The sequence below is a fragment of the Meles meles genome, chromosome 5 (genome assembly GCF_922984935.1).
Source record: "Meles meles chromosome 5, mMelMel3.1 paternal haplotype, whole genome shotgun sequence".
NCBI lineage: Eukaryota > Metazoa > Chordata > Mammalia > Carnivora > Mustelidae > Meles > Meles meles.
In genome coordinates this window covers 67730867-67753864 of record NC_060070.1, presented here as the reverse complement: position 1 = coordinate 67753864, position 22998 = coordinate 67730867, and the positions used below count along the sequence as shown (strand labels likewise).

General features: G+C 40.4%; 1 protein-coding gene across 10 annotated transcripts in view; it reads right to left on the bottom strand.

Annotated features, from left to right (window-relative positions):
• AHI1 (Abelson helper integration site 1) overlaps positions 1-22998 on the bottom strand; it is a 208754-nt gene that overhangs the window by 33059 nt on the left and 152697 nt on the right. For 6 of the 10 annotated variants that reach the window (XM_046006414.1, XM_046006418.1, XM_046006415.1 and 3 more), the window contains 2 exons: positions 17917-18079; positions 14288-14388 (listed from right to left, as the gene is read on the bottom strand). In XM_046006414.1, coding sequence (XP_045862370.1) covers positions 14288-14388; positions 17917-18079 — 264 coding nt within the window. Of the gene's footprint in view, positions 1-7989; positions 8059-14287; positions 14389-17916; positions 18080-22062; positions 22119-22998 lie in introns of those variants that run through there. The other 4 variants (XR_006818426.1, XM_046006420.1, XR_006818427.1 and 1 more) reach the window with 4 other exon arrangements.

Sequence of the window (22998 nt, the reverse complement as noted above, 5' to 3'; positions counted from 1 at the left end):
GAAGGATGTGGGAGGGGGAAGAGGACCAAAATTACAAGTGGAGGGGTCAGCTATAGAAAGAAGGGTGCTTCTTTCTGTGAGATCGGAAAGCGGCTGGAGAAGAAAGGTGAAATTAACAGAAGTACGGAGAAAGGAGAGACGAGAAGTAGAGGATATTCATGCTGGATAACTTCTCTTCAGGAAGAAGAGACAAAGTCAACTTGGAGTTAGATTAGGGACCCGAGGAACGTGGACAGTACTGTGATGGCAGGGAGTCAGTCAAAAAGAACAAAAAAGATGATGGAGACTATGGGCCTCAATGAGACTGGGAATCCATCACAAGAACGATACAGAGACACCTAAGACAATTACGTGACTTTCTTTGGCAGTGATAAAACTCCAGAGGTTGAGTACAAAAAACGGGCAACCAGTTTGTCCCCCGATCTGGGGACTGGTAAGAGAAGTAGGCTCAGTCATGTGCTCCAAATACTACACGTGTCTGGCATCAAACTGGTAAATAATTGCTGCTTCTGTGAATTTATGTCCTAGTGGCCCAAGTGACCTGATTCAGGGAGAAGGAAAAATGATTGCAGATAAGCAGGAAGGCAGGAAACATCAGAATGCCATCCCCATCTAATTCCAGCAGACTACAGAACCATTTGGGTCATCCACTGCCTCTTCTGGGACGGGACTATTCCCTAGAGATGGGAGTTAAGGAAGGAACCTGGAGAGACTAATGGAGACCTAAAGGTTTTATGAAGTCCATTGCAGCCCTCCCTGCATGGTGGAACATCCTCGCAGCACCGGCGCCAGAGGACCCCGGTGTGGGCCAGGGCTGACTTTGAAGTCTTATAATGACCCCAGTGCAGCTGATCCTACTTGCCTATGGGATCTTTCCGCGCTCAACAAACATTCACTAGATGCTGGGAATTTGATTCTGAACATGACACGGTCCCCGCCTTCAAAGAACTTTTAGCCCTTTTATTTCCATCCAAAGAGTTAGAAAGAAATAGAAGAAAACAGTCAGACACATGAGCCATGCTAGAGGTAGGAGGTTATTCTTTTCTTCCTTTTGAACCAACTCCCTTTGCCTAAATTTCTCCTTTGTCTTTATTATGAAGACTTTATGGGTTTTCTGAAACAGCTATGTACTTTTAATAGCTTTAAAACACAATTGAGCCTCATTATTTGTGGATTGCCTGTTTGCAAATTCGCCTCCTCACTGCAGCTCGTTTGTAAGCCCAGATCAATGCCCGCGGTGCTTTCTATAGCCATTGGAACACATGGACACAGGCTGAGTGCTGAAAATCTGAGCTGCCCAATGCACACTGTCCCAGCCGAGGTTGGAACCCTAGAAACTTCTAATGCTTTAGCATGTTTCAAATACTCTAATTCAGCTTTCATATTGTAAATAAGTATCCCTACGTTTGTCACATTTTTGAGTTTTGCTGGTGATTCTGTGGTTTAAAAAGATCCCTAAACAATGGGCTGAAGTGTTGTCTAGTGTGACTACATGCAAGGAGACTGATGTGCCTTAGATAAAATACATGTGTCAATTTGAGCTTTGTTCAGGCACAAATTCTAGTACTCCTGGATAGTTCACCTTTAACGAATCAACAATACATGTTAAAGTGTCTTTACATTTTATAACGGCTGATGAAAATGTTATGATCAGAGGCTCACAGGAACCTAATCCTGTATATTTGCTAGTAGCACTGATTCAGTATTCATGGTGACTTGAGAACATAACTACCGTGAACAATGAGAATTCACCCTATGTTTTTCCACATGGCTTCTGCGTATCCACCAAATTACTATTTTACAGTTCTTCATTGCTACATTCTTAGTCCCGATATACCTATGAAGTTTTGGGGACCTCTGTCTCACCCAAATCATAATCATTTACTGAGACTATTCTACATGTAGAGTACTAAGGTGGGGGGCTTTGGAGGGAATAGGGCTACTGGGAAGTTGATTCCCACTGGTTTCACACAGCTGTGGGCAACGTTTTAGAAGCTGCTGTAGAGTCAGGTCAGCTCGGAGTTTATATTCTGAAATTACGGGATGTGAAATAGGTATGTTATTCCCCCAATGAGACTGGAAGGGCACTCTAGCAAATTCTGTAACTCTTGCTTCCACCAAGGAGGCTTTCGGAAATATGTTTAGGATAGGATCTGGCACCAGGATTTTTACACAAGTGCCCAAAGTGAATCTGAGGCCTAGCACTTTGAGAACTATTAACCTGGCATATATGGAATTGGCAATTTGTTGAGGAAGGAGAGCTAAGGACTAATCTTTGATGTGGGTGTCTGAGGCTCACTTGGTGAGTACAGCTTCGTAATCAATAAGCATGGGATGTTATCATATCTCCTCCCTTTCTTGCTTTCTTCCCTTCTTGTTTGAATCTGGATTCTTACTAAACCTACCCATCAAGGATTTCAATTTCCCTAGAAGTTTCTAGGGTTTCTATTAGAAGTCTCTAGGGTTCTGGATAAAAACACTAAACAGACATAGTGAGGCTGTGTCTTATAATTTAGTGAGGGCAAATGTATGTACAAATACCTTGGCACTGAGGTAGCAGCTGATAAACGTAATAAGAGAAAAACAATATGCCATGAGATTATGGGGGAAAAGCATTCCTCTAAGTGGAGGTTCTGGGCAGTCTACAATCCAAATGAATGATTCTTTATTCCTCATTTCAATATGCATACATATGCACATATATCCATACAAAACAAAATTTTTCAGTGACATTGTTTTAAACTTGTTTTTTTTTTTTAATAAGATTTTATTTTTTTATTTATTTGACAGAGAGAGACCACAAGTAGTCAGAGAGGCAGGCACAGAGAGAGAGGAGGAAGGAGGCTCCCTACCAAGAAGAGATCCTGATGTGGGACCCAATCTCACATCCCTGAGATCATGACCTGAGCCAAAGGCAGAGGCCTAACCCACTGAGCCACCCAGGCGCCCTAACTTGTTGTTTTTAACTTTGCTCTTTATATCTTTTTAATAGGTTTATATCTACTATGTGTACCCGAGAACAAACCACACTCTTGTTTTAACAATATTTACAATGTAAACTTTATTAGCTCTAATAGACTGAATAACTATATATGGTATTTGTGATAATTATGAAAGTTGTGATAAAAAATGTGACCCACACTGTAAGATTGCTCATATGGGAAAATTCAATTTGAAATGTGATTTAGACTTATACCTGTCAGTGAGTTTAAGGACAGGGCAATATTTGGTCTCATGATCTTGGCCTAGGCATGTTTTTCTACAGTTATCTTGGGGATACTGCTGCTTTCTAGTCAGTGACTCTGCGAGCTGGTATCACATGGGCAGAGAAGATATTCTTACACAGCAGATGTCAACCTCCGGATGTTCCAGCATTCTGTTTTCTTTGTGTAAGACCCAGCAGTATTTTTTTTAAATATTTTATTTATTTGATAGAGAGAGATATCACAAGTAGGCAGAGAGGCAGGCAGAGAGAGAGGGAAGAAGCGGGCTCCCCGCTGAGCAGAGAGCCCAACGCGGGGCTCGATCCCAGGACCCCGAGACCATGACCTGAGCCGAAGGCAGAGGCTTTAACCCACTGAGCCACCCAGGCACCTCAGACCCAGCAGTATTTAACAGAGGTTGCTAATTCAACACACCCATAGTGATGGGAAAGCATAAATAGGGGTAAAAAGAAAAAGTCTCATTAAGCACAAAAAATTCTGCAGAAGAGTGATAAAAGCAAATCTGCTTCACTGTGCTGTATTGTATGCTGGGTTTGTGTGGATAAAAGAGACTTTTAAATTAAAAAAAAAAAGGTTCTTCCTTTGTATGTCAACTGAAGGAGAACCATGCTAAAATCAGAGAGCATTATGGCATTACTGGGACTGCTAAGTGGTGACAAGAACATTAGCATCCAGAGAATTTCTAAGGCAAAGGAAATCAATGGCAGTCAAGAACTATCTACATGTAAGCGGGAGGCATTTTATATATATTCTTCATGTTGACTGTGTTGGATACATTTTCATGTGAAGCTATTATTTTTTTTTTAAATATATTTATTTATTTAACAGAGAGAGCACGAATAGGCAGAGAGGCAGGTAGAGAGAGAGGAAGGGAAAGCAGGTTCCCGCTGAGCAGAGAGCCCGACGTGGGGCTCGATCCCAGGACCCTGAGATCATGCCCTGAGCTGAAGGCAGAGGTTTAACCCACTGAGCCACCCAGGTGCCCCTGAAGCTATTATTTTTAAGAAGGATAGTCTAACCCCAGCACCAGTATCCATTTATTTGCCAGAAATGGAAAAATGAAGCCAAAATCTCAACAACAGGACCTTAAATTAAAAATTTAATTTAAGGGGCGCCTGGGTGGCTCAGTGGGTTAAGCCACTGCCTTCGGCTCAGGTCATGATCTCGGGATCTGGGATCGAGTCCCGCATCGGGCTCTCTGCTTAGCGGGGAGCCTGCTTCCCTCTCTCTCTCTCTGCCTGCCTCTCTATCTACTTGCGATCTCTCTGTGTCAATAAATGAATAAAAAATCTTAAAAAAAAATTTAATTTAAGGAAACACACACACAAATGTACATAACATATATATTATATTTTTAAAAAATTAAAATAGAGCAGTAGTTCTCAACTGGAAGGGATGATTTTGTCCCCCGGGGGAATTTGGCAATGTCTGGAAGACATTTTTGATTGTCACAACTAGAAAAAGCTGCCACAATTTGTGGCACCTAGTGGATTAGTGAACATTGCTAAACATCCTACAATACACAACATACTTCCTCAAGCAAAGAATTATCTAGCCCAAAACGCCAGGGCGCCAATGCTGAGAAACCTTGGAGTACTTGACAAGACAAGAGGACAGGAGAATTAGGGTATCAGAGACCTTTAGAAAAAAGGACACGTTGCTGGTCCAGTCAGAAGATAGGGTGACTGATAATAATCAATTCTGCCACTATCTAAAGGACAATTTACAACTAGGAATGACTAATGGCAAGTTCTCCCAACAATATCTTTAACATTTTAGATCTGTGATAGATTACTAGAGGGATGTTGCTGACATTTAGGTTAACCTTTGAAAATATCATCATGAAGAACAAACACTGTATTACTCCATCAAACAACCCTTAACGTTATAGTAAGATAGAGTAATGGGCCAAGTGGAATGTTGGTTTGACCTGGTATAATATCACTTATCTTATACCTTTTATGTATACTCAGATACAGTGGAGGCGAGGCTGCAGGGGGATTCTCTCGTAGCCCCTTTACCTGGCACTGGCAATTATCTAGGTCCTGGGCCTCAGGCTAAACAAACTGAGTAGACAAGTTGTCAGTGTGGTCTCATCCTGCTGAAGGTCGGACGGTCCTGGGGACATGGAGGGAAAACTGCCCCAGGAGCAAGCAACACAGCTGCTGAGGGGAAGAGACGGAGCCAGAGCTGAGGTACATGTATCAAATATACTATGGTTTCCTTTCGGGGTAAGAGATTCTGGAGGCTTTTCAAGTTTCTCGGTATAGAACATCTAGGGATGTTACTGTTGGGGGGCAGAGTCCCTGGGTGTGAGGTGACTCACACTTGCTTTGCTGTCCCATCACCAGGGTCCACTCACTTTCTCTGAAGACACATTCTCTCTCTAGACTAACAGAAAATGTTCAAATGTAAATAATGGCTTTTGAAATTAATATCTTTTTCTCAAAATATTTACAAATTATTAAAACAAATTATAAATAAAAATATATATCAATATTGTCTGCATTGAGATTCTTCACGGGACACAAATTAGAACTTTGGTTTTATATTCACTAGAAGTTACGATTTTGGTTTAGTTCTCTTCAGATGAAGAAAGAAAACTTCACACTTTCCTGAAATTTTGGAACAAATGCAAACATAACTTAACTTTTATCTACCCAATGTAACAAATTAGAGGTAAATCACCTGTAGTTTCTTTGATAAACAGAATTATTAAAGTTAAAAAAAAAAGACATAAATTGGTATTCTTTTTTTGGTACAAAAAGTTGGTTTTATTAAAGCACAAGGACAGGACCTGTGGGCAGAAAAATGTGGTGCTATAGCAGTATTATTCTTTAGCAATAGAGGAAAGAGGCAATAAAGTTATGATTGTATTTTAAATGATCTAGTGTACATTGACTAACTTTTGAATATTTTGAAAATGTGCTTCAAGATGCCAAAAATAGCTACAATCTATTATAAACGGGTTGTTGGATTTAACACAATAAAATCATATTGTTTCTGTGGTTAAAAATAATTCAGATGCACTCCTGGTAGCAGAACCAGTAAATGGAAAATTTTTTTCTGTTTGAAGTGATTTGTGAAAATGATGACATAGAGGACAATGAATCCAGGCTTAATGAATTGTGACTCCTTTGGGGATGAAGAAGGAAATGAAAATCAGATATTCTGTACAGGAAGACAGACGCATGTACATTGAAGGCAACTTATTTACCGCCTACTATTTTTCTGAGAGGTTGAGAGAATTACCAACATAAAATCCTGTGTGTGTTGTATGGCTTGGCTGGAAGAGGAATTACCATGGAGTTAACTGATGCCTCTGGGTTTTCTGTTTTGGTTTGGACTAGACAAGAAAAAGCTGTTCCTGCATAAAACTGGAGTCTGCACTTTGGTTTAGGGGTCAGCTTTTTTGAATAAGCCCTGCCTACTCTGATTCTAGATGCTAAGTAAAATACTGAAAATAATGAAAATTAATACTCTCCTCATGGGAGGAGCTGAGCTATAATGGATATTTTTAGAGTCATCTCGAAATAAGCAAAACTAATAAATATTATTCTTTTAATGACGTTTTAGAGAAAAGCAAACAAAAACATGACAGTAATGTCTCTACGCTCAGAAATAATCTAACATTCCTATGAATAATTACTACTCTATGTCTGGTATTTACACAAAAACATACCTAGTTGTATCAGTTTTGAAACCTTTATAGAGTAGAAGGTAATTTTCTGCTTCAGGTTTCATTTTTAGGAAAAAAAAAAAAGAATTTTCAGAAATCCAAAAATACTGGGCATTTTAGGAATTAAAAAAGAAAACAAGTCATTTTCTCATTAGCCTGTGCTAATAAGATATCCAGGATATATTGGCGGAAGAAAAAATTAGAATATTAAGTATCATCCTAGTTTCATTGAAAAAAAGAACATACATGAATAAAGACATGTGTGTTCATATGCAGACAACATTTTTTAAAAAAAAGATTTTATTTATTTATTTGACAGACAGAGATCACAAGGAGGCAGAGAGGCAGGCAGAGAGAGGGGGGGAGCAGGCTCCCTGCTGAGCAGAGAGCCCAATGCAGGGCTCAATCCCAGGACCCTGGGATCATGACCTGAGCTGAAGGCAGAGGCTTTAACCCACTGAAACACCCAGGTGCCCCTGCAGACAACATTTTTAACAGGACATGGAAGAAACTATTAGAAAGAACACAAATGTTAGTCAGACAGAGGGGTTTTATTTTTTATTTACACTATTATTTATTGGTTAAAATTTTAAAACTATAAGCATATAGTACTTTTGTAGTAAAACAACTTAAAATCATTAAAAAATTTTTTAAAACAGGAATTTTAACAACCTTCTTACTCAAATAAATGGATGATACAGATTCATGCTTAGGCTGGCAAAAATAAAGAGTGTAAGAAAACAAGATCCAAAATACAAACACAAATAAACCAAGGCTATCAGCACTATTTTTTTTTTTTTCAAATCTTGGTTTTTTTTCCTCTCCCTGATAGCACCAATATTCTTCCTTCTATTAGATGCAAATTTACAGCACCTCATGCTACAAATGTTCTGGAGTGAGCTTGAGGAAAGCATTCTCCTCTCACTCCCCTGCACCATAGGTCATCGCTGATGTGTCTGGGGACCTTCTGGCCTATCATGGAGAGTTGCCGCCTCCAGCCCTGTGCCTGCTACCTGCCCTGGGAGAGCCCCATGATGCCATCACCCACTGACACTGCAGTGAACTCGATGAAAAGCTAGAAGGTACCTGGCGTGAGCAGCAACAGGACAGGTGTGCTCCACTTGGAAGGACTTAGAGGATTCAGCAGCTGCCAAGCTTTTAAAAAGGTATAATTTTACTTCTTATTTTATTTTATTATGTTATATTTTATTTTTTAAAAGATTTTATTTATTTATTAGAGAGAGAGAAATCATGAGTAGGTAGAGAGACAGACAGAGGTGGGTGGGGGAGCAGGCTCCCTGCTGAGCAGAAAGCCCGATGCGGGACTCCATCCCAGGACTCTGGGATCATGACCTGAGCTGAAGGCAGAGGCTTAACCCACTGAGTCACCCAGGAGCCCCATAATTTTACTTCTTATTTTATAGTTTGAATAGAGATAATTTAAAGAAGAAAGAAAACTATTGAGGTTTCCTTTTTTCCTTAAAAAGTACAGAGAGTACAATTCTAAAAACTTGCACATGGAGACGAGCACCATGAAGCAGACATTCACAGGAATGTGAAAACTGGCGTGACACAAACTGTGGCTGGCTGTGCCGAGGGCAGCTGTCCGTGCTGCGGACTAGTACAAGGGACAAAAGGGCACTGGTCTGACAACATGAAGGCCTAGCTCTCAGCTAGGAGTCATCCTGAACAAAACTCTTACAAGTTCTCTGGATCTTGATTTCCTTATCTGTAAAATGAAGGGACTGACTAGAATCACTGTGGATGATCTCTAGGGCTCCTTCCAGGTCACCAGTTCTGTCAGTCTAAGAACACAGAAACTTCCCCTCCCCAATTCTAGGCACTTATCATAAAAGACTACTTTTCATGTTCTTCTTTTTAAACATATCTTTTATATGATAATAAATATAAAACTTGCTCTTGAAATTAAACATCTGATAGAATTTGTGGCAGGATCTTGATAAAATCAAACCATATATATCCTGATAAAGGAACTCAACTGAAGAAATGCAACTATGCCAGGTGCTAAGGAAGCCCAGTGACACATTTCTTAAGGGCTGGCTGTTGACATCATGACTCAGAGTGAACCCAAGGCATTTTGATTACTTGGGACAACATTACTGTTTCTTCTTTTTATATAAACACAGATCATTCTTGATATTTTCCCATAGAGAGAAGTCAAATATTATTTAACTACACACCTGGTCCCTCCATCCCTAAGAAGAAAACCATGTAGGATTCTATTGTAACACATGGATTCAGCCCAAGCAGACCAAATCATGCTCTTCAACAAAAGGTATCTATGCACCTTAAGCCCTAAAGGCCATTGGAGTTCCTTCTCAACCATGAGAACTTTACTACTCCTTTGCCCACATGGAGTCCTATCCTCTGCAACTTCCTTGCTTTACCATTTTAAGTTATAAAATCCTTTACATTGCATGTCTGTGAGTTCCTTTAACTCTGTTTAGAATTAGTGAGAGCAGCAGTGAGATTAGGGTCAAGATGGATATTTGAAGAATTGGTCCACTGGGATATAAATATAAAGGTATACATTAAATACAGAGATCAGTCTGTGAGAGGGAAAAGAATACAACACTAAAAAATCAACAAAGACTACGATGCAGTGAGTTCTTCTAAGTGGAGGGGTGGCCGAGGTAGTGAGAACCAGGGACTCTGAGAAGCAGGTAAGAGGTCTCTATCCACAGAGACATCAGGAAGAGGAGGGGGCAGTACCAACTTCCCAGGCAGCCAGTAAGATACTGGCCAAGTTCCTTCTAGCTCCTCCTCCAGCTGAGGCAGAAGGAGCTCAAGGCTACTGCACATAGATGTGGGGGTTGAGTAACCCAAATTTCAAAGGTCAGCACGATGTGGAGTCAGGGATACCAGTAAGTCACTGTAAGTAAACGTTATGTCTTTCAAATCATCTCACACAGTTCTTGACACAGACTAGGAATATTGTGAGCTGTTACAATGAGTCCCTGTGTTAATGTTATAAATGCTTTTATTGCATTAAATGTCTTTACGTTGTACGTTTACATCAGTATCTCCTTAAATTCTTAAATCTGGTGCTCACTTCCAAACAATGGATAATGTTACACATGCAACATGTGCCCAAATTCCTTAACAATCCTTTGAACTGTATCCTCTGTTGTTCCCATACTGTCACAGGCAACCACTGCCATATGTCCTTGCTGTATTTGAAACTGGCGCTTTACCTAGAAACTTTTTTTCTTTTTTTTTTTTTCAGTTCTTTGTAGCACAGGCTATTTGTTCTCACATAACCCAATCATGAACCCCAGGGATCTGGAGTTAACACTAGCCCCCTCTTAGCTCTCTGTTGCTAATTTTAGTCTCTTTCTTTCTTTTTTAAGGCAATCTCTATACCCAACAGGGGCTTGAACTCACAACCCCAAGTCAAGAGTTGCATGCTCTACCAACTGAGCCAGCCAGGTGCCCCACAGGCTACTATACTTTCAAAGCACCCCTCCTTGGATGCCTTGACACCCGCCTAGACCATCTCTTATTTGTCTCTGTAGCTGTTACCTTCAGCTTACGGTCACTCTAACACATAACGGTTCTCAATGTTGGCCACGGATTAAAACAATCTGGAAAGCTTTTGAAATCTACCCATGCTGAGCTCCCATTCTAGGCCAATTCAATCACTTTGTCGGTATGAGGACATGCCTCAGTATTGATTTTTTTAAATTTCTTAGTTGATTTCAACGTGCAGTTGGGTGAGACACCAAGGACTTCAGCTCTTGCTTTCCCAGCATCCCCTGCATTCCAACCTTTGCAACAATCCCAGAATTTGAAAATCAAAGAGTACAACCTATCCACTGCTCTGGGTCCTAATTCCTTGGCCAGTTCAATTTGAATCATGTGTCCTTCAATAGCACTTCATCTCTTATACACACTCTGAATTTATCACACCCTCGAGTTGCTGGACATCTGAAGTATTAAATAAGCAAAAGTGTGTGCGGGCTTACACACCATAGTTCTGGCTTGTTAGCTTCTTTATGGCACTCTGCCTCCTCCAGGGTGTGCACGACTTTCTGCAATCTTGCAGAGAACACTGTTTTCTAAGGCGGCCAGTCTTCTTCGGATTCCATGCCCTTTCCAATCTGGCGGGCCCTCTGTGGCATGTCTGTCACCCCAGTGACTCTCTTAACAACACAATCATATCTTTTATCCTCTTGTGCTTGATCACTTTCACAACTGCCCCAACGACCTATCATGCCAAATACGCCATCTCCGCTGCTATGGCCGGGATGCTGAGCACTACTGAAGAAAAAAAATCCAACTACACAGAATTATGCCACTTACATTTTTAGGCCATCCAAATAGCAGCTCTCAGCACTACTTATGAACCTCTTTATGTTCCAAATGAGTTCCTGCTCCTACTACTCTTACAGGTGCTCTAATGGTCACTATTCTTCCAGCTGCTTTGATTTCCACTTTCGAAGTGGACCTCCTGTATTTTGGAGGACATAACGGTATCTGTAATTTCTAGAGTTCCATTCTATCAATTTCTCTGTATCCCTCACTGACGTAGAGGGGCACTGCTCTAAGTTCAGCACTGCTGACATTTTGGGCCAGATAATCGTTTGGTGGGGTGGGGATTGTCCTCTGCATTCTATATGGTTAGCAATATCTATGACTTCCACCCATCAGATGCCAGTAGTAGCCCCCTGCATGCATGTATTTGCAAAAATATCTCCAGACATTGCCAAATGTCTCCTGGAAGGCAAAATCACCCTAGGTTGAGAACCACTGTTGTAAGCCAAGACTAATTTATCAACCTGTCTTTCTGATAAAAACCTCTTGCTTCCGCCAAGATCCATGTGTGCTTTCTTTATCTATCTCCAACCTGAAACTGTCCATTGGTTTTGTCTCCTTAGAATATAAATTTCCATGTCACTCCGTATTTAGAAAGTCATTTCTAGGGTGCCCGGGTGGTTCAGTCTGTTAAGCGTCTGCCTTGGGCTCAGGTCATGATCCCGAGGTCCTGGGATTAAGCTCTGCATCAGCCTCCTTGCTCAGCAGGAAGCCTGCTTCTCCCTCTCCCTCTACAGCTCCCCCTTCTCATGCTCACTCTCTCTCTCAATAAATAAAATCTTAAGAAAAAAAAAAAGTCATTCCTGGAAGTGTATCGTCCACCAGTCACCGCATGACTTTTTTTTTCCCCTCCAAGTGAAGCTCTGGGAATGACTTCCATGAGTTCACTTGCTGAGGTCCCATTGTACACTTCAAACCTTGTCATGCTAGTATCAATTACTGATACTTCTACACAAGTGCCAGGGTTCTCCTGATCACTATATGGTCAGACAGACAGACTGACTAGCTGTCTCTGACACTACTGACTATACCCTCCTTGACCCTCTCCTGTCCTCTGGTTTCCAGAATACTTTTTTTCTGGTTCTTCCTTCCACTTCGATTATTTTTTCTTAATCTCTCCTCTTTCTCAGACTGTCCCTTAGATACCAGTGTTCATTTGGGATTCTGTCCTTGGCCTTTCTCTCAGAACTCTACAACATTTTTTTCTTCTGGGCTATCTCCTTTGTTACAAGCTTCAACTCTTCCGCTGTAATACACTGAATATGCTAACTCCTCCCCATGTGATCTGAAGCCCTACCTTTTCTCAGAGTCCAGTCCTGCACGTCAGACTCCCTAGGGAATATTTCTACAGACATCGCTAACAAATCCAGATACCTAAAATGGAACTCATCACAGCCTACTCCCTACCACTGCCTGTCTCTAGATCTCCAAATCCACATATCCTTATTCTTTTATTATTTCTGTGATACCACCATCTATTCAGTTGTATAATAAGCCAAGGCTTTAGCACAATCCTAGATTCCAATTTCTCTAATCATATCCAATCAATCATAAAATCCTGTCAATTATACATTATGCCCTCCTCTCCATTCCCACTAGTTCAGGTGTTTATATTTTATTTCAATGGTTTCCTAATGAATTTCCCTGAACCAGGTCTTAGAGACCTTTAATGTAACCACTGTATGGCCACTAGAATGTATTTTTAACATGCAAATCTGTCCATGTCACTCCCTGGACTACCTCCTCTAGGGGATCTCCTTTGTCTGAAGGATTTACAACCTAAGCATCTCAGCAGAGCACACTAGGTTTTCCATGACCTGGCTCTTGCATTTCTCCCATCCTCTCCATTAGCCTCTAAGATCCCCAAAAGAGAACCGTACCATACCACACCATACCTTTCTCAAGTTATTCCCTCCGCTAGAATATCTTTTTCTACGATTCTCTATCTAGCATATACTTTTTCATCCTGCAAGCCTTAGCTCAAGCATGATCCCCTCTGGAAACTCCTCCTGGACTTCCCAGGGCACAGTTAGAGGGTTTCTTCCTGGGTGTTTCTAACCCTAATCCAATGCATGGTGCACATATCTTTATTATAGTTCCTGCCACGGTCCGCTGGAATTGCCATAGTCTGTGGCTGTCTCACCCACTGGCCTGCAACCTCCTGATGGGGAAGTGCTTTACCTACTCAATCTTGTTCCATTGAGGATCACAGAATGCCCAGCATGGAAATAAGCACTCAGTAAATACGGCTGAATGACCGGGTGACACATGAGAGGTTCCACTGTCGAAACACTCTGCTGGGGAGACCACAACTATATCATGATATGGTATTTGTACAAAAAAAGTATGTCATTTCAAGGAGTCAAGAAGTGAAGTCATTCAGCCTAAGGCAAGAGCTAATGTTACATAATAAAGTAAGATTAACAGGTAATATATATGATGGTACAGTGCTTATTAAGTTTTTCTACCAAAGTAGCACCATCAACAAAAGAATACTGACTGATATCCCTGGGGGAACTGATGGCACACGCTGGAAATGGGACATTTCTCTAGCTAATATATCCATATTCATTTTAACTTGAAAACATTTTTGAAGTACTAGCAAGTAAGAGGACTGCTCCCGGAAAATAGAACCTACTTATTCTGTGGGCCCCCGGGACCTTTAGTGTTACTGTGTACCCCTCCGGTGGCATTGATGAGAGTGCCAGAGTCACAGCTACAGAAATAAGTGTCCACTGGAAACCGCTCACACTTCAAGTCCCAAGTTCCAGTCTGGTTCCACGTCCCATCACTTGGGCTGTGACTTGGGGCCTACTTTAATCTCTCTGAGCCTCCTTGGTTTCCTCATCTGGAAAGTGGCTTTAATAATATTATGCTAATGATTATAAAAATAATATTTGCCTTATATATTCCATAATGTTGGTGTCAACAGTGAAAGAAATAATAATGAAAGCCATGAAATATATAAGCATGAAAAATGAAGTAGTATTTTATACAGAGAGAGCAAAAATTAAATTCATAGGCAATCCATATTCTTGAAAATATTTACCTTTTGAGCAGCTGAAGAAGGTTTTTCCACTTTGGTTTTTTCCTTTGGGGTTAAAGGAGGGGATCGCTCCTTTATCTCTGGAGGCAGTTCTTGATATAATGCTGGAATTGAACAAGGAGTGCATGTAATCACACTGAGAAGTACTGAGCTGGGGGGAAAATAAACAGTGATGGAGAGGGGGCAGATATGAAACTAAAGATCTTGATATTCACTTCCTTCATGTAACAATAAGCTACCTGGTACTTAGTGTTAAGGAGATCTATAGCTATGTACATTAGCTATTAAAAAAACATAATTTATAGTTGGAAAGTTTTCATCAGCAGGATTTCAGAAACAGAAAGCAGGTCCTTTTCACTTATTATGTGGTCATGCAGAGACTTGTTTATTTTATCTCCATTCACATTCACCAGGAACCTGCCATATGCAAGGCTGTCTGCTAGGTACTGCTGGAGCTGAGAGAAGATGATCAAAAGCCAGTCTTTGCTCTCAAGGAGCTTACAATCTGGTCGGAGATAGTATGTTCACAAGTAAGTGTAACATACAGTACAATGTGACATTATTCCGAAGAGAGATAATAAAGACAGATTCTGATATGGATAGCAAAGGTTCAGTGCAAGAAGTGGTAAGTGTGTTAGACTCTGAAGAACAGGTAGGATTTTGCCAGGCAGAAGTGTGGACAACGAATAATTTGGGAAGATGGTACAAAAGAAATGAGCACAGGGCTAGGGCTATATATAACCTTGAATTTGTTCATAGGGTTGAATTTGAGATTACATAATTGAGATACATAATTTGAGAATATATACTTATATAATTGAGATTATATAATAATTATACACATAATTTATATAATCTTTTAATCTACAGTGTGGACTCTTAAAAGTTATATGGGAATTTTCAAGAACTAAAAAGAAAACGTGTTTCAGTGAAATGACAACCCTGGGCGACTCTCAGTTGAGAGAAATTGGTAAAATACACCAGATTGAAATTCTACAACTGTAAGATATATTAATTGGCTTTGTGTATGGATTGATTTTATTAATGGCTTCCTTTATCTCTTATTGGAAAGGGTATTAGATGTCATTAAGTGAATCTGTTCATGTTTTTCTTTCTGGTGGCTTAAGATACAACAGGAGTTACGTTCTTTTTATTTATTTATTTATTTTTAATTTTTTTATAAACATATAATGTATTTTTATCCCCAGGGGTACAGGTCTGTGAATCGCCAGGTCTACACACTTCACAGCACAAAAGGAGTAAGTTCTTTATAATGATGGGGCAGGGGAACTTCCATTGTGTTGGTCTCTTAGAGAACATAGCTTTTAACTGAACAGCTGGTAGAGATTCTGTTCACATCTATACACTCCTTTAGAGCATTTGCCTGGCATATTTGGCTTCAGATAAAGATAAAGGACAATTTCTCTTACTATTTTTAGAGTGGAATATGCTGCTGATGGTCTTTTTTCCCCCCTAATGTTAAAACTGAGCAGGTGAGTTTCTGTTAAATTCAGGTTATAAAATAGGATAAAAGGGAAAAGAAGATAACCCCTGATGAAGTGAGAATTTCAAACATTATATTCTCAGGTTTTCTGAGAGTTCTTTGTTTGTTCTGGCCTTTAAAGCCTTTTTCAAGAAGCAGTGACTGATGCCAAAAGAAAGTATTAATTCTTCTGGGATACAGTATGGAATTCTGGCAGTTGGAGGATGATCACTACTTGAAACATGGAATTAATTTCTGCATGCAGCCACCAAGCAGCACTTCGGTATGCTTTAGAAGTTGCACTTTGTTTATTATGGAAAAAAGCTAACTTTAGTGGATTTTTAACCCACTGTGGACGAAATATCTAAGGCCTCTCAAGATTCATAAGCTTAAGAGGCTATTTCTGTAAATTAACTAGATTCTAAAGTTAAAAATCTGATACTATCCTCTCCAGAAATACACATATCACCTTTATCCTGTCTAGTGAAAAAAAGAATTTAAATGTTTCCACTCGTGTCTGGAAGAAACAATGGGCTGTAATATCCAGTTAAAATTACAGACATACTCTGGAGCCACTACGATTGCACAGGCAGCTCTCCTGATTTGGAAATAGAAGCTACTCCTGCTGCACTAGAGCTGCTGATCCAGTGAGAAAGCCGTCACTGTGAATGGGAGGAAGAAACTGGGATATGTGAGGCAACCTGGAAGTGGCAAGTACTGAGCTTATGAAAAATGACTGGGAATTAACTTGTCCTAAAGTTTCTTCCTTCCACACTGCCTTAATTTTTCTCCCTTACATATCCTCTTTTGAACATTAAAAGTAGCTTAGGAGCTATCACTCATTTAGTACTCAAAGAAGAATTACAACAGTGGCACAGAGGAAATGAAGAATTTTGTTATGAGGGAGAGAAGTGGGTAATTTTTGAGACACTTAGCACTTCTGAGGGGAGGAGTTTGCTGAAAGCAGCAGATAAGCTGAGGGAAAGAGCTGCAGAGACAGCGAGCCCTGGAGAGTGGGGCAGGGTGGCCCTGGGATGTACCAGGGTGTAGACAGGGTGGTGGGTGCAGAAAGAGAACTAATTTCATGTGTGCCTAGCCCAGCACCCAGTCCTCATGGATGAAATTATTCTTCCTATTTTCCTTCATCTCCTTTGCTTTCAAAATCTAGAACTTACGTAGTAATCAATAGTACTTTTGATCAGCCAGTTTGGGTTAGATGGGGCTTTACAGACAAACCTGAAAGTCAACTCTTATTTATAATAATTTCTTCTTTGCAGAAACAAAAGACTTAACAATAATGATTCAAAAAGGAGTATTTTCAAGGCTGTCTAGATTACCTTTTAAACCAGAACAATACAATTTCAGTGTTTCTGGAAGGAAGCTTCAAGGTGACAGGGCTCAACTTCCTCATTCTACAGGAGGAAACTGAGGAGTATCGGTATTAGTGTCAAGTTTTCCTGACCCTTGAGTACTGGGCTTTCCTACATACTGAGGGAACTGTCAATAGGAAGTATTCTCCTGAAGAAACCCTGCTATACTTCTCTTTCCTCAGTCTGTAAGCTATTTCATTTTCAGCTTCTCTGTTATCAGTTCTATTTGCGCCTCTCAAGGCCTGGGAGTAAATCGACAGCTCTCACAACTCCCATGTAGAATTTCTCCTCCGGCTTCTTTCTTCTCATAAATGGGAACTTTATATACCCGAGAATGAAACAACCTACTGCAGGTTTGTTTCAGCAGGTTCCAGCTGGGACTGAGGTATCCAAAGTCAAACAATGGGACTTGGGGAACTAGAGGTTCTGATGGTGCCTGTCAACTGAGGAGCCGCTGTGGCCAGAGGAGAGCTGACACAACTGTGCGCAGAGCAGGGGCGGGCAGAAGGGCTGAAGAACACTGTCTTCGCAGCCAGACAGGCAGGGCCCCCAGGATGAGTCTGTGAAGCAGATATTCCAATCTCAGAATGGAGTAGCTTTCTCGCGCATTACTACCCCCTCTTTTTATTTATTTTTGTATCACGAGAATGAAAAGCGATACCCATTGGTAAACATAAGCAAAAGTTACAAAGTGAGTAAATTAAAGGGTAGCACATGATAAAATCTTGGACTATCAGTTACACCATATTCGTAAACCAGGAAGGGAGCATAAAACTTACTTTCACTAGCCACATGATTAGCTGGAAAATAACCTTCCTGTCTCTTTCCTATGCTGCCATACCACCAGTCTTCATTATCTTTGAAAAACACTCGGATAATGTCTCCGCGATGGATGGTTAGTTCATCTGATCGATTCGCTGTGTAGTCATAAAGAGCCACTACCTACAAGAGAGATAAGACCACCACAGCTTTATCACAACTGTACCACAGAGAAAACCCCCAACATTCACTTCCTCTTGCAGAAGAGCAGCTGAAACCAAAGCAGTACTTTGGTAAGTCTGAGGCTGTCTCAAGGGTTGCTAATGGGATCAGGGGTGGTGGGAACACAGCAGGAGAAGCAAGATAAAAGACTGTGGGATTGAGAAATGGTTAAGAGCATTCAATACACTAAGATTAGCTTCAAAATAGCAGATGTTAATTTTTTTTTTACAAGTGAATTACTTGTGAAGCAAATAAAAAAAGGCTCACACACCATTCACTTTCTTAGAATTTTTATACTACCTACAGATCCCATTCTCCCATCTCTAAGCAGATTTATCTGAAAAAAAAAAAAAATTCTTCAGAATGTCAACAATTTTATAAAAAGGAAAGAGCAATTAAACAACCTGATTACATAACTTCATTGTGATCACTTGGTTTACTGTTAATGTTTCTTTTTAAGATATATTTTCCCCAAAACACATGCTCTTTGGTATTTTCTATCCACAATCTAAATCTTTTGACTACCTTTAAAACACTCTTAATAAGGTTATTTTCACTAGATACAAATTAAAGAGAAAAAGCCTTTCTATAAGAATTCTGTGTTGTACAGTCGTCACTATATTTGTTTTTTTCTTTTCCAAAAAGTAAAATCAAAATGAATGAGTGCACAGAAACTTAACAAATCCCTTATAGCAGTTACAAGGAAGACACAGACCTTAATCCATTTTCTATGTCATGCATTGCATAACGTAGGACATAGTATGTATACTAAAAAATAAACTACTTCTTTTCCTACTTAAATGGGATTTGAAAATTAATAGGCGGTGCCTGGGTGGCTCCTACTCTTGATCTTGACTCAGGTCCTGATCTCAGGGTCATGAGTTCAAGCCCCACACTGAGCACCGAGCCTACTTAATAAAAAAAATTAACAGGTTATACAACTATATATGTAATGGAAAATTATCATTATAATCCTTTGCATTTAGGTTGAGTGTTCATTCACTTAACAAGTATTTACTGAAATCCTAATGTGCCTAGTACAAGGCTAGGGGCTTGTTATACAACAATAAATAGGATCCTTTCTAGAAGGGTTAACTCACTTAGGCTCTGCAGACGAACAAAGGATAATCAGGAATTGGCTAGGTGAAGAGATGGAAAGTGTGTCTTGGGCAGACTGTACCACATGTGTGAGAGTCCAGGGAAGAGAAACCTACAATAGACTAATACGATGGGAGTCTGAATTAGAGGTAAGAGCCTCGCTAGCCAGGTGGGGGAGGTGAGGCTGCAGGGGTACGTAGGGGCCAGATCATGCACGCTACAGGAGCTCACACTCATACTACCCGCAATGGGAAGAGATAATGGTTTTATGTAGGAGATGCCATAAGAGTTCACAAAATCCTGGATGATGTTTTTAAAATTAATTTACAGTATTTACTAACACATTAACCAGGAGATTTTAATGGATAAATCTGGAATTACCTGCTGTCACTACCTGGTATAAGGGCAGTAATAATAATTTAAGTCAAATGGTACAAATGCCATTCCAACTGTACTGCTTAGCACAGTCTGTAATTCACAATGCATTACGCAGGATGTTGTTTCAAGTTTACAAATCTCCTATGACCAGTGTATTGATGTCAAATCACTTATGTAAAAGTGGAACTTTTAACTCTTCGCTTCCTTCTTTCGTCTCCAAACCTTTTCTCCTTTATTCTTCTACCTGGTACTATCACAGAAGAAAGCTAATGAAAATGTTCTGAGTGCCTGCTACATTCTAGGTATGATGCTAGTGGCTTATGAATGTTCTTATACAATCTGTAGGACAATCCTGTCAGGGTATGAATTCTTATTTCAATTTCATAAATGAGAAATTTTATGCACAGAGAAATTTAGTAACTTACTAAAGTTAACTACGAGTTATACTTTTTTTTTTTCTTCAAACTAAATACATGTATAGGACATCTCAGTCTAGAATCAAACATTGGGGAAGAAGCAGCAGATGGGAAGGGAGGGACAATCCCTCATGAAAGATCAGACACATTTTTGGGTGGCACTACTTAAATGGCTGACTGCAGAGAGGACCAACAATCCTGGGTCACCAGCAGGCCCACTGTGCTCCTTTCAAGACACCTGAGACCCAGTCCTAGAAAACTGTAAGCATCTGCTGCTGCTGTTCCTCATCCTAGTTCTGGTACATGGAAATAGCACAACTCTGATGAATCTTACGGAAGTAGAAAGGCCGTGTGCAATTATTTCTCTGAATAAATGCTGAGGTGGCTGCTGGGAAGAAGAGCACGAGAGATTCATCTTAGGCAAGAGAATCATTCAGGGAATCCCACATCAGGCTTGTGTCCTTGTGAGGATTTTGATAATGCAGAATTCATCAAACTGGAGTCGGAAAACCTTTCCTGAATTGTCTACCAGGGCTGGATGATAAGAGTTCCTTCAGAGGTATAGGGGTCCAAAAGATCTAGAAGATTCTACATTTCCATTTTCCAATTAAATTATCCATGGATTGCCCTCCTGATATAATCAAATCTAGCACACCAGTTCTATGTGGCTTTCCAGTCCTGGTAGATATGTTCCACCCTCTACATCCCTGTTGTGGACTGAACTGTATGCCGCCCCTTCCCCCCCTCACCCTCCCAATTCATAGGCTGAAGCCCTCATCAGGTGACTATATTTGGAGAGAGGGCCTTTAAATAGATACTTGAGGTCATATGAGCTCATATGGGTGGGCCCCTAAGCCAACAGGACTGGTGTCCTTACAAAAAAGAGGAAGAAATAGCAGGAGCACATGTGCACAGAGAAAAAGGACACAGGAGGACATTTTGAGAAAGCAGCTGTCTGCAAGCCAAGGAGAGGTATCAGAAGAAACTGACCCAGCTGGCTACTTGATTTTGGACGTCTAGTTTCTGGAACTGTGAGCAAATACATTTTTGTTGAAGGCCTCAGTTGGTGGTACTTTGTTACAGCAGTCCTGGCAGACTAATACAGTTCTTCAGCTGGATGGTGTTGGATGAATCACTCACTATGGCCTGTCATGGCACCAGAAATGGCCAATATTTCACTTGGAGCTATTTTGGGTCCTTACCAGCTTGCAGTACTGCATCCAACATCATTACAGTATTATTTCCTGATGCAGAAACAATGAATGGCCTTGTCACCAACATCCTCAGGAGGGTGATGGCTGGGGAGGCTACATCCCTCAAGGCAAAGGAAGTATCTGGAGAATCTCATCCTCATACCATTACTGACACAAAAGTGCAAAACTGCTATACAGTGAGGAATCGGTGTGCTTCGTATGCCAAGTCTACATTATGGCAGTGGAGTTATGACCATTCCTTCCTCATACTGAAGGTACATGACAAAAGCCATGTGGCTTATGATAATCTGCTTTACATTCCAGTGTGTGTTTTTATCCAATATGCCATCTTCTAATTTGAGGACTACTTACTCTCCTTTGAGCATCTTAGTATACACAGTAAACTTCTCTGCTTGTTTTGATTTGCAGTGGATTCTGCATAAATTGTCTTCCCCACCTCCAATTACATTTTCTTATAATCTCACTGTTTTCGAGTAAAGTAAAGCTCCGTAAAAAAGTTGGGAGGGGTGCCTCGGTGGCACAGTTGGGTTAATGTCTGACTCTTGGTTTTGGCTCAGGTTGTGATCTCAGGTTCCTTAGTGCACCACATGGGGCTCTAAGCTCCGTCTGCTTGGGATTCGCACGTGCGCTCTCTCTCTCTCTCAAATCAGTCAATCAATCAATCAATTTTAAAACAAAACCCAAAAAATGTTGGGAGACACAATCCCATCAAGAGGTGTGTTTTAAATTAATCCTGCATCTATCTTTTCTCTGTCTTCTGGTAGCTCTTGTCATTAGTCTTGACCATTCTTGGGATGAGTATCTTTTACAACGTACCACACAGTGCTCTGGCACTTACATGACAGAGTACCTTCGGCCAGATCTTCGAGCTGACAGAAGAGTTACGACATCTGTCTGCAAAAGAAGTTTAAAAACATTATTTACATGCCCATCCTGGTAATGACAGGTCTGGGAAATGGTCAAATTTTGTCCATGATTCAAATACTTGTGAAACAGAGTTCCTTCTTCTCAAAGCCTGCCAAACTGCTTGGGTGCAGGCATGAGGGAGGTGCCATTGTGAGTTTTTTGTTTTGATTTTTAATTAGTTAATTAATCAGTTAATTAATTTCCTGATGTTCATTTTTCAGTCTTCCAAGGAGTACTTGCCAAAGACAATTTCTTGGTTTAATAAAGCAGAGTCTGTCAGGCTGTTTTAAGACATTTAGGTGAATTCCTCTTTATATTATCTTCTGAGAGATTTTTCATTATTACTGTTGTCTCTGAAGAAGTCTCAATGTTCTTGAAACTAGCGTACTGAAAGAACATTAACCAGTATTGTTCAGCAGCAGAGATTTCTTGCAACTTCGGCTCTAATATAATCAAAGAATCAATATTCATAATGGTCCCAAGTCATTTAACAGGCTAAGTTATGTTGAATAAACTCAGACACCTGAGTACTTTCTCCTCTCTGATTGCCCCAGCTGACTCTGGTCACTGGGGAACTTCTTTGTGCCAGGCTGCAGCCAATGTGCATCTGGATCCCACCACCTTCCCTCTGCTTTCTTCCTTGCTTAACTTGATTTCTGACTTCTGGCCTCTAGAATACTGTTGAAAGAATGAAATTCTCTTGTTTTAAGCCATATCATGTTTATGGTAATTTGTTATAATAGCCCTAGAAAACTAATATATGTGAATTTTACTTTGGGGAATGTTGGATTTTCTTGTACTCCCTTAAAGAGTATTAGACCTTTGTACTTGTACAAAGTGTTGGACCTTTTTCTGGCATGTAGTTACT